Source organism: Canis lupus, chromosome 7 (assembly GCF_003254725.2).
Source record: "Canis lupus dingo isolate Sandy chromosome 7, ASM325472v2, whole genome shotgun sequence".
Lineage (NCBI taxonomy): Eukaryota > Metazoa > Chordata > Mammalia > Carnivora > Canidae > Canis > Canis lupus.
In genome coordinates, this window is record NC_064249.1 from 65,951,641 (window position 1) to 65,963,973 (window position 12,333).

The 12,333-nt window shown below is 35.1% G+C and overlaps 1 protein-coding gene across 1 annotated transcript in view; it reads right to left on the reverse strand.

The window, feature by feature from the left end:
- Positions 1-12,333, reverse strand: part of MIB1 (MIB E3 ubiquitin protein ligase 1) — a 137,371-nt gene that overhangs the window by 24,549 nt on the left and 100,489 nt on the right. The window contains exons 13-15 of the mRNA XM_025429334.3: positions 5,949-6,081; positions 2,365-2,451; positions 460-621 (exon numbers count right to left, since the gene is read on the reverse strand). Coding sequence (XP_025285119.1) covers positions 460-621; positions 2,365-2,451; positions 5,949-6,081 — 382 coding nt within the window. The remainder of the gene's footprint in view (positions 1-459; positions 622-2,364; positions 2,452-5,948; positions 6,082-12,333) is intronic.

A 12,333-nucleotide genomic window follows, 5' to 3' on the forward strand; every position in this document is an offset into this window, starting at 1 on the left:
AAGAATGAAAAGACAAGCCAGATGAGGAGAAAATATGTGCAAATCCCGTATCTGATACAGAATTTGAATTCAGACTCTTAAATCTCAATAGTAAGAAATCAGTTCAACAATGCACAAAAAATGTGAACAGATACCTCATCAAATACATATGACTGACAAGCAAGTGAAAAGATGTTCAATATCAATGACTGCTGAGTCATTAGGGAAATGTAAATCAAAACCCCAACATACCACTGCACACCCATATAAATGGCTAAAGTTAAAAAATAACCAAACAACTTTCAATAGAATTAGAAACAATATACTCAGAATTAACTATTACTTAGTCCATAAACTAAGTTTCTACATATGCAGTTCTAATAAAATATTTTATCAGAAACAGATTAAATTAACCACAAATATAGAAATTGCATTAAAAGATACTTCCAGTAGTACAGAATTAAAGATTAATTTACTCACTGTGTTTTTGGATGGTTCCCATGCAGCATCTACCTTCCCCACATCTTGCATATCTTGGAGCTGACGCAGCTGAGACAAGGTATGATGCCTCAGAGCTTCATGCAAAGGAGTATCCCCATCCTTATCCTGAATATCTAATTTGGCACCTGCACGGACCAAAAGCTAAAAGAGAAAGACATCTTATTTTGCTAAGGTCTCTCTGGCCGATAAGAAATTACTACATATTTAAAGTAACAAAGACAAAATCAGAGAGGGAGACAAACCATAAGAGGCTCTTAACTATAGGAAACGAACTGAGGGTTACTGGGGGGGGAGGGGTTAGGGGATGAGGTAACTATGTGATGGATATTAAGGTGGGCACTTGATGGAATGAGCACTGGGTGTTATATACAACTGATAAATCATTGAACTCCACCTCTGAAACTAATAATACACGATATGTTATTTAATTGAATTTAAATAAAATAAATTTTGATAAATAAAGTAACACTGACAGATCCCTGGCCCTACCTGAAGGTAGTGATCTCAGAGTCGTGGGTCTACTTAGGATTCATTCTCCCTCTCCCTGGACCCCTGCTTCCCCTGCTCGCTCTAGCTCTCTCTCAAAGGAATAAATAAAATTTGTAATAATAAATACATCTTTAAAAATTAAAAAGATTTTGTCAAGTAATTTCTACACCCAATGTGGGGCTCAAATCCACAACCCCAAAATCAAAAGTTTCATGCTCTACTGACTGAGCCAGCCATTATCCCCCCTTTTTCTCCTTTTAATTGCAGATATGTGAATTGGGATATTTTAAGTACTTCCAATAGGACCAAATCGTAAATGTTCACAATTCTACTACTACTTAAAGATATTAACTTATTTCAAGCAAGTTATTTATTCTATTCTCTTTGTGGTTAATTTTCTCCAAATGTAGAGTCATAAGGAAAGTCAAAAAATCACAGATAAATGAAAATATTTTTAGCAAGAAGAATTTTAGGTAACAATGTGAAGTGTGTGCTAAACTACTGAGGTATTGATATAACTCAAAAATATCTTAATAAATATAACTTTATATTTAAGACTTTACTTATAGTGCTTTATTGATTTTCCTAATCCTTTCTACAAATGCTGTCACAGAGTTTTAAAAAAACACAACAGAAGACAATCTCAAGCATATGGTCTTACCTGTCTTGGCAAATTATCATTTGTTGGTGGTTTTCCTTTTTTTTACTTTGTTCCCAAAAGTTTACATAAAATGTCACTCTAGGACAGTGTTTCTCAAATTTGAACATGCATGAGAATTACCTGGAGGACTTGTTAAACCACAGATTGCTAGTTCCCACCCCTGGAGGTTCTGATTTGGTCGGTCTGAGGTGGGGCCCAAGAATTTTCTACCAAGGTCCCAGGTGATGCTGATGCTGCTGGTTCAGCTTCTAAACTTTAAGAATCACTGCTCTACAAAAAAATTTTAAACCGATAATCTTTCAAATATTTTCTCTGGAATATCAGATTAGTCAAATAAAAATATGTATTTCAGTTTTTTTGGAATCTGTGCAGTAAACGTCCAACCTAAGCTTTTAATTATAGTGCACTCTCAATTACACAAATTAAGAGGAAATGTACTTTTTAAAAGCCAGTTTATATGTTACCATGAAATTCTCTGATTTAATATTTTGGGAAGTCGCAAGTCTGGCAACAAAATTATACAACAGACCTTGAATATCAGTTTTAAGATTTTTTCCCCTATTATAAATTAAAAACTCTTTACCCAACTAATACAAAATATTAGCCTAAAATCATAATTTTTACAACCAACTATGCTTTTTGAAAGATCTAACCATGTATAATTTTCAAGACCTTCTAGAAATCTGTCTAAAAACATAACTATCAGGTAAGATTCTTCTTAGTAAATACTTTACCCTCACAATCTGGGTGTGCTGTCGTTCAACAGCAAGGTGTAGGGCAGTCTGTTGGTTCACATTCTGGATATCCAGATTAGCATTACCCTGAAAAAGAAGAATGAAGTTTACATACTCAAAATTTGACAACCCTGGACACTAAAACTGTAACTCTTCATTAGGAATAAACAACACAGAACACTGTTGACCACTCTCCTCCCTTCTAGCTACAGCAACATTGTTCTCATAACAGTAGCTGGCGATACAGCAAGAATTAGATGGGGCAATAAACTTTCTGAGATAGAACAGCAAGTTTACAATAATTACTTATTATGGTGACTCTATCTAGGAACAGTTAAAAAACAAAGTTCAGTACAGAGCTCAAACACATCTCCCTCTCAATCTCCATTATATAGCAACAGAGGTAATTACCTCCTTTTCATTGTAAATAATATTTCCTGAAGTTCTATTAGTGAGTCTTCATATTGGATTTAGATTTACTTTAATGACCTAATAAGGTCACCTCCTCTTGCTGCATGACTGAGCTCTTATTCAGTGAAAAGGAACTTCGCTGGAGGGTGAGAAGACAATGCTTAATTAGTACATAAAAATACTTACTAAAGGGAAAGCACAATGTCCTACCAGGGTCCTGGGATAGTCAAAGCACTATTTGAGAACAGTTGATGCCAAGGACAGAGGAAAGGAACTGAAAAGCAAAAGTCCTAAACTTATTGGCACAAGGGGACCTAGAGCTTCTAGAACTTAAGAGGCATTCTGCTATTTCATGATCATTTCCTCGACTCTAACACAGTCATAGTGCAACTTATTTCACAGGGTCAATATGATGATGGGATTAAGGGTGGGCTGCCTCAAAATAATCCCACTTTGGTATATTGATTATTTTGTATTAAAGTTACTTAAGAAATAGCCAGAGCAAGGACACTCTGACCTTCCTTCGTTCCCCTGAAAGCAGAAAATAAATTCCCCATGTGAAGGCTATCCTTTCTGCATCTGGAGGGTAGAGGGCATCCTTATTGCCAGAGATTAAGAAATTAAGGACCAAGAATTACTATCTAAACTTTGTTACTTCATTTATTTATTTGCTAACCCAAGTGCAAACCCCTTTGTGTATTCTCCACAAATTATTATTTGTTTAAAAGGTATAAAAAGTTGCCTCACTTTGGAGAGTCTCATATTTTTCTGAGCTCCCACGTATACAAAATTAAATGTGTTTTTCTCCTATTGTTATGTGTCATGTCAATTTAATTATTAGACCAGCCAAAGAACCTAGAACAGAAGAAAGAAAAAATTTTCCCCCCCTCCAGTAAAGATTCAGAAAAAAAGCATGTAAAACCACCCTATATACAATGTCTTGTGTACTAATTTTAAAAATTAAATTAAGAAAAGGGCTACAGATCCGTAAGATAAACTTTATCATTCTGTTTACATCTTACAACCATTCATGCCCTCTGAATACAACTCTGAAACCCGACCTGTGCCCTTGTTTGGGGTATTAGGTAGAGTTGAAACTCCAATAATGCTATGACATATTCTGGAAGATTGGAGTTTCTGATTTGTTTTTATTATTTATGTTTCTCTGGGTGTCATCAGGAAGAACTTGATCTCAGCTTGTTTTCTTACCATGCCTGTTCTCATTAAATGCACAAAGTGAGAGATTTTCTTTTTTAAGTTCCTGAACTTTTCCATCATTAGATTTTCCAAAGTAGTATTCACTGTACGGAGGTACTTTAATTCCTTTATCTAGAGAGTAGTTCATGAACATCGGGCCCACTTTCAGTTTGAGGTTATTACATGTAAAGCTGCTAAAAATATTGTGCACTAAAGTATTTGTGAGGAAATATGTCCTCAGTTCTCTTGAGTACATACCTAGAGGGGGGCTACCAGGTTGCATAGTAAATACATGCATAATTTTATTAAGAACTGCCAAAACTTTCAAACTTTCAAAGTGGCTCTAAAAAATACCAGCAATGTCTGAATTCTAATTGCTCCACATCCCAACCAACATTTGGTTAATCTTAGTTATTTTCATTGATAGTAGTAGTACTAGAAGCAGATTAGTAGTATTTCACTGTGGTTGTAATTTCTAATATGTGATTATTGAAACAAAATCACAGGAAATATGGTCAATATCAAAAAATAACTATTTCCATTTATTTGTAATATACAATTAGAAACTGAAAATTCAAACAATACAATTTACAACAGCATGAAAGAAACGAGTTAAGATATATCTGGGGGGAAAAAAGGTTCAATCTAAAATGTGCAGTGCAACCAGAATGTCAAGACTTTTTAATGGAAACTAGTAATCCGATTCTAAAATTTATAGGGACATTCAAAAATCTAAAATATCGAAGTAACTCTCAGAAAAAAGAACAAAGAACAAAGTTGGAAGAGTTACTTTAACGGATCTCAAGACCTAATTAAAAACAATAATCAAGACAGTGTGACACTGGCATATTGTCAGTTATCTGTATTTTGCATTGAAACGGAAATTATCACAATTAACAATACTTTAAGAATAGTAACCTTAATAATAATAAAAGGCTTATTAGTCAATGGTACTGGTGACAGATGATAGCTACACTTGGGGTGAGCAAAGCATAATGAATAGCATCCAAATGGTCAAATCACTATGCTGCTGTACACCTGAAACTAATGAAACACTGTGTGTCAGCTATACTTCAATGTGATGCTAATCACACATAATGAACAATTTACTAAATGTTCCTGCTATTTCATCTTCTTAACTAGACTAAGTTCTGTGAATCAGAGATCACAGATAATTCTTTGGTAACTTCAGTGCTTCTATATGGCATATGCTTCATTGAAGTATTTAAAAATTTTGCTGAAAAACTAAAACATCATAAAACTATAGTAAATAGGGATCCCTGGGTGGCGTAGCGGTTTGGCACCTGCTTTTAGCCCAGGGCGCAATCCTGGAGACCCGGGATCGAATCCCACGTCCGGCTCCCGGTGCATGGAGCCTGCTTCTCCCTCTTCCTGTGTCTCTGCCTCTCTCTCTCTCTCTCTGACTATCATAAATAAATAAAAAAAAAATTGAAAAAAAAAAAAACTATAGTAAATAAATTCCCCCAAAATCCAATCTCATAAAAATCTGGTGTCATCTTATTTCAAAGATGAATCAAATGACTGAAGTGAACCTGCTGCTATCCAGTCATAGATTCCTGGAGTCCAGCAGTAAGCATGAACTGAATCCCCAGGTCCTGGCTGTAGCCTGGAGTTATCTGACAGCAACTGGCCACACTAGCTTAGATACCAACATAATGGTTCTTGGCCTTATGGCTGATGGATACTTCTAACAACAGTGGTAGCGATTCTGGAAAATCACTTATGCCTATTTCATGGAACCAATCTAGGAACACTGTAGAAGGGAATAATCGGGCTACACACACACAGACCACTACCCTCCATTTAAAAGTGTTAGGCAGAAGAATGGAGTGCACCATATCTGAATTTCCATAATCATGGGATTTTACTATAACCTATCAATAGGTAGTTGATGAAGTAATAAACAAATGGCAACGGTCCAAAATTGTTAAAAATTATGGCACAGCTTTTCCTACCTGATGTACCAACAGTTCAGCCACTTCTACATGATTGTTTAGCGCAGCCAGATGTAAGGCAGTATAACCATCATCTTTCTTCTCATCCACAATCCATGGTCTTGGTAATTTAGACAGTAAAACACGCATTGCACTGAAAGTCAAGTTTACATGATTTTGAGATTTACATAATTTGATATTTAATTAAATATTTCACTATTTTCTTTAGAAAAAATGTTCAAAGAAAACTTCTGAAATCAAATAAAAACATTCTTCTTTAAAGAAAATTATGCACTGAGAGAAACATGAATTGTATTTTTTTCTAAATCTCTAATGTGCAGCTTTTTGATGCTTTAGGAAGTAAAGAAACTATCACCATTTAGGGAATAGAATCAAACTAGAATAGGAGTGTGTTACAAAAGGAAAAACCTAATGAGAGGAAAAAAAAAAAAAGGAGAAAGAAATAGATCCAAACAAGGACAATTTATGGTCTTGTGGAAACTCTTAGGTTCAACTTGAATATTATCTATTAATGAAAGAGTAAATAAAGAAAAGCCAGGTTAACAACAACAAAGTAGGAATAATAGTGATAAAAAGACAAATTTCATGTAACTGGTAGATTATCATGAACTGTAGTTAAAAATCTGATATATATCATTTAGCAATGCTAAATCCAGTTGGTATCAAAACACACAAAATGGTAATTACAATATTTAAAATTTTGGGATCAATAACAACATATTTCCAGAGCAAGAAAGTTATTCTAAAGAACATCAAAAAGTAAAGCATAAAAGAGGAGGAGAAGTCATTATCAAGAAGTGATGCTTCTTCAAAAAATAAACTATTGGGACTACATCAAAATAAACTTTGCACAGCAAAGGAAACTATCAACAAAACAAAAAGGCAACCTCCTCAATGGGAGAAGATATATGCAAATGATATATCTGAGAAGAGATTAATATCCAAAATATGTGAAGAATTTACACAACACCAAAAAAAAACAATTTGATCAAAAAAATGGGCAGAGGACCTGAACATTTTTCAGGTCCATAACTTTCCAAAGAAGTCATACAGATGGCCAACAGACATATGAAAAGATGTTCAACATTACTAATCATCAGGGAAATGTAAATGAAAACCACAATGAGACATCACTTTATACCCGTCAGAATGGCTAAAATCAGAGACAAGAAATAACGTGTTGGTGAGGAGGTAGGAAAAAAGGAACCCTCTAGTGTACTGCTGGTGGGAATATAAATTTGTACGGCCAGTGTGGAAAAAAATATGTTCTTCAAAAAATTAAAAATAAAAGCATCGTATGATCCAGTAATTCCACTACAAGGTATTTACCCAAAGAAAACAAAAACACTAATTCAAAAACATACATACATTCCTGTTGCAGTAAACAGTACACTCCTGTTTACTGCAACATTACTTACAAGAGCCAAGATATGGAAGCAATCCAAGTGTCCACTGACAGATAAAATGGATAAAGAAGATGTGGTATATATACACAATGGAATATTACCCAGCCATAAAAGAAAAAAAGGATGAGGTCTTACCATCTGTGACAACAAGGATGGACCTAAAGGGTATTATGCTAAGGGAAATGAGTCAGGTAGAGAATACTACATGATTTAACTTACATGTCAAATCTAAAAAACAAATGAATACACAAACAGCAGAATCAGACTTATAAATACAGAGAATAAACTGATGGTTGCCAGAAGAGAGGGGAGTAGTTAGAGAGGGGGAGATACGGGCTTCCAGTTACTGGATGAATGAGTCACAAGGGTCAAAGGTACAGCATAGAGAATATAGTCAATGATATTTAATAGCACTGTATGGGGACAGATGGCAGCTACACTTGCGGTGAGCACAGCATAACATATAGAGACGTTCAACCACTATGCTGTACATGTGAAACTAAGTAACATCATATGTCAACTACACTCAACTAAAAAAAATTATTTTTAAAGAAATACCTAGCCCACTCCCAAAAAAGAAAAGTAAAATTAAAAGCAACTTTTCTTACCATATACCAGTAACTGCTTAACAGAAAGATTTTATGCAGAAAACTCATAACTTCGAAAAATCCTCCCTTAATATATGTATCCACTATTTTGTTTAAGACTGAGAAAATGACTACCCCTATAAAGAGTGTTGGACTTGGCATGGACCTGATATACACATATTAGACATTAGGGGTTTTCCCACTCCTAACAAAAGACATAAAAACTGAAACACTTTTAAATTTGTGCCAACAAGGCGGTGGAGGGGAGCAAGCATAATTACAAGTATTAAGCTTTACATCCAAAAATTATTAAAAAGCCTTTCTCTGCTATATTCATTTATTGTTTATGATAAATAAAATATAAAGGAACATGAAAACATAATAAATAAAATTGTGCCAACAGAGTATTAAAAGACAAGAAATGATAATAAGACACATATTCGGATAGTTTTTCTTAGGTGATACATATGAAAGATAAAATTTTGAAATAGAGAAATGTTACAAACATATGGAGAAATAGGCTGAAGATGTAGAGTAAGAGTGTATAAATGAAACTGTAAGCCTATAAAATGAGAATAAGGCCTAACAAGACCCAGAACATATTTCTTTAACATAATGGTCTATGAATCCCATGTAGGAAGCCCAAGAAATCTCTAAACAGTCTCTGGAAGATCCAAGTACTTTTTTTTTTTATGATTTTATTTATTTATTCATGAGAGACACACAGAGAGAGAAACAGGCAGCGGGAGAAGCAGGATCCATGCAGGGAGCCCGATCCAGGACTCGATCCCGGGTCTCTAGGATCACATCCTGGGCTGAAGGCGGCACTAAACCGCTAAGCCACCCGGGCTGCCCAGATCCAAGAACTTCTAAAACTGTATTCAAATTTGTAAGTTTACAGCTTTTGTCAGATTTTAAAATAGGTCTGTAACCCAAAGTATACAGAGTATCACAACTTAAATACAGCTTTTAGTGGTTGTTACTAAAGTCATAATCACTGCTTTGGGGTGACAAAATTATTTCAAAATCTATGGAAAAGTATGGACGTATCTATATGTCCCAGAGAAATGCACGTATCTATAGCTCCGCCTACAATTTTGAAAGCGTCTACAAACCCCTAAATCCCATTCGTGGATCTCACAGAAAGCTCAGGTTTCCTATTTTAGTTCGTTTACAGTAATTGTGAGTATTCTGATCTTCCTCCTTAAGTAGACTAAAATAAGATACTAGATATTGGGGTGCCTAGCTGGCTCAGTGGTAGAGTATGTGACTCTTAATCTCAGGGTTGTAAGTTGGAGCCCCACATTGGGTGATTACTTAAAAATAAAATCTTTAAAAAACGAGAGAGAGATAGTAGATACTATGTAACTTTGACTCAGATTCTTAACAGGGAAAAAACTGGTACCACATTGTACTACTGGATGTTTGGATTTGGCATAATCTTGGTGCCAAAACATTATCTAGAACTCTACACATATGTATGTAAGAAATGACTATGTAAGAAATGACCATGTAAGAAATGAACTTATAAGGCTTTTATGATTCTTTTGGAGAGTTTAGAAGATATAAGCAATAAATCACGCGGAAAAAAACTTTTATTAAAAATAAAGTGAAATCATAAGATAGTAAACACTTATTGATTTAAACAAAAACTGATAGGATTATGTTGAGAGAAATGGTGTAAGAGACAATGTCAATAGTTTTAAATCTTCATTTCTCATGACATGACATCAGTAGATATTATCTACAATTGATAAATTAGGAAAACTGCAGGATAAGCTGGAAGTTACTGAATAGGGAGGGTGTTGGGGGAAGCAAAGGGATGAAGAGGGATAAAGGAGAACACATTCTTTCATTATAAGCTTTGTAGTAGTATTTGACTTAGCTATGTATATATGTATCAGATTTTTAAAATTTAAGTCAAAACACTAGAATAATATTTAGGCTTACTATATTAACATCTTTTAACTTGCTACTTTAGTTCTTATAGCCAAACTATACAAATATGACGTAAGTTTTACATTATAAAGTGTGGTTCATGCTACTTTTACGAAGTTTTTTTTTTTTTTTTTTTTTTTAGTCACATTACTGAATATCCTTGAGAAGATGGTTCTTGTGAAACCATGTTTCCCACTATCTCGCATTCCTGTTTCGGAAGTACCTTCTCATATTATGCTGCCAATAACTCAGAGAAAAGAAAGGGAAAGAGGAGCAGTTTCCTTCTCTGAGCATAAGCTATCCACTGACATGTGGATGTCCAAGCCATCATAACTTGTCCTTCTGGGCTTGTATTTCCTAAGTGAACAAGTGAGAGAAAGCTGAAGTCTCTCAGAAAGAAGAGCCATGGCTCAGAAGGTTAGTAAGGCATTTAAACAGAAATAGAGACGTATTTTTGAAAACCTACTCTCTCTACTATCTCACTACCTTATGTCTTCTTGCCTTTTCCTCTCAGTACAAAATGTGTAAATGAACGGTCAGGGCAAAAGAAAGATGGTAATTCCAAGCTACTGTTACAAGTAACAAAAATGATCCCAGTCCCTTCTCGATTACATTCTATAAAGTAAATCAAATCCTTATACTAAAATGCAAAATTCAGATTTTCAGAGATCATGTTTTCACTTCAGAACCAATCCATTCTGTTAATTAGTCCTACTTCTGTGGGGTGGACAGTCTGAGGAGCCCATAATCCAACCAGGAAAGCCACGGTCAGCTATCCCCTGCAGTGCTGTAGTTCCTGAAGAGGAGACTTATGCTACAAGCACTCAAGTCCATAGAGTTGCTGAGATCAGGGTGTGACCAGTTCGACACATCAATAATTTGATTAAGTCAAAACTCTCACCTGTGGAGCACAGTGTATGAGATTTGGAGGTATTTTTCCTAATGCCCATACACTCTTCTTTATTTCTCAATCTAGTTGTTTTCCAAGAGGTTAAGGACATGGATGGTTTAAAGGTAAGATCTTACTACCAGTTAAGCAGGCATTTGTGAACAGTGCCAAAGAAGCATTAAGTTCCGGAACAACTAATAGTGGTGCCTAGCATAATCCCTGGCACATGGTAATACTCAAACGTTTGCTGAATGATGAACAAATGAGTTCTAAGAAGTAGAGGGGACAAGCAGCTGTCTACATTGGTATGTAGCAGTCAAATGGCACTGGGTCCATTTTTAGGGCCTGCCATGTTTTACAATCTTTCTTCAGAGACAGGCAATGTTTTCCAAATGAATCCAAGTAGCTGAAGTGTGGAGGCCTTACTATTAGAATTACTTAATGTAAAAACACATTAGAATCGCTGAATAGCACATATTAAGTGTTCAATAAATGCTTGCTAAATAAATTAATGAAACAATCCCTTAAATAATAAAGCCAGAATTCATAAAGGAATCTACTAAAAGTTGATCAATCCCAAGCAGAAGTTCTTTAGGGCATACTAAATGCAAACCAGTATGTGATATTCTATACATATTTTTGTTCGATACCCACCCCTATCTGAATGGATGCAGACAAGAAGACTGAGAGGATGTATACTCAAAATCTATCCATGGTAATCACTTTAATAAATGAATATGGCTGTTTTTTATTTTCTTTCACCTACTTTTAACTAGTGAATAGATGTTTTTAAACTTTTTTTAATGTGCTCCCTCCTCAACTTTTTTTGACAGTACCACAATTAAAAAGCTCATTAATGGGCAGCCCAGGTGGCGCAGCGGTTTAGCACCGCCTGCAGCCCGGAGCGTGATCCTGGAGACCCTGGATCGAGCTGGATCGAGTCCCACGTCAGGCTCCCTGAATGGAACCTGCTTCTCCCTCTGCCTGTGTCTCTGCGCCTCTCTCCCTCTCTGTCTCTATGAATAAATAAAATCTTTAAAAAAAACTCATTAATTTAGCTTAATTTCATTAAGTGGAAATTTAGTAATGTAGCAGAATTTAGCTCAAAATGAAAGAGATATACTATTGTATAATAGTATATAATAATAATTCATAATTCAAGCTGCAGAAGAGTTGTATAGCTGAATACTCAAGTATTCTGATACTAAAGACAACCAAAATTATCTCTTAAATGACCAGTCAGTTCCTATTTCTCCTATGTTATAGGCCAGGGTCCCATTTTAATTATCTTTATATCCCCTTTGTATGCCTAGTAAAAGGAGCTCAAAGTTCTGTTAACTGGAACGAAAGAAGAAACGATCATTTTTCTGAATATAATGGAGGCATTAGCAGCCTATTACATTTTTGGTATACTCTCAAGCCCCCAAGAATGGTAGGTAATTCCCTAACTGGTTTGTTTCATTATTAAAAACAAGAGCAGCAGCATACTGTTGTGGTAAAGAGCTTAAAGTCTGAAGCCAAACTATTTGGGTTCAAATTCTGGCATTAGCAAACTAAATGGCTGG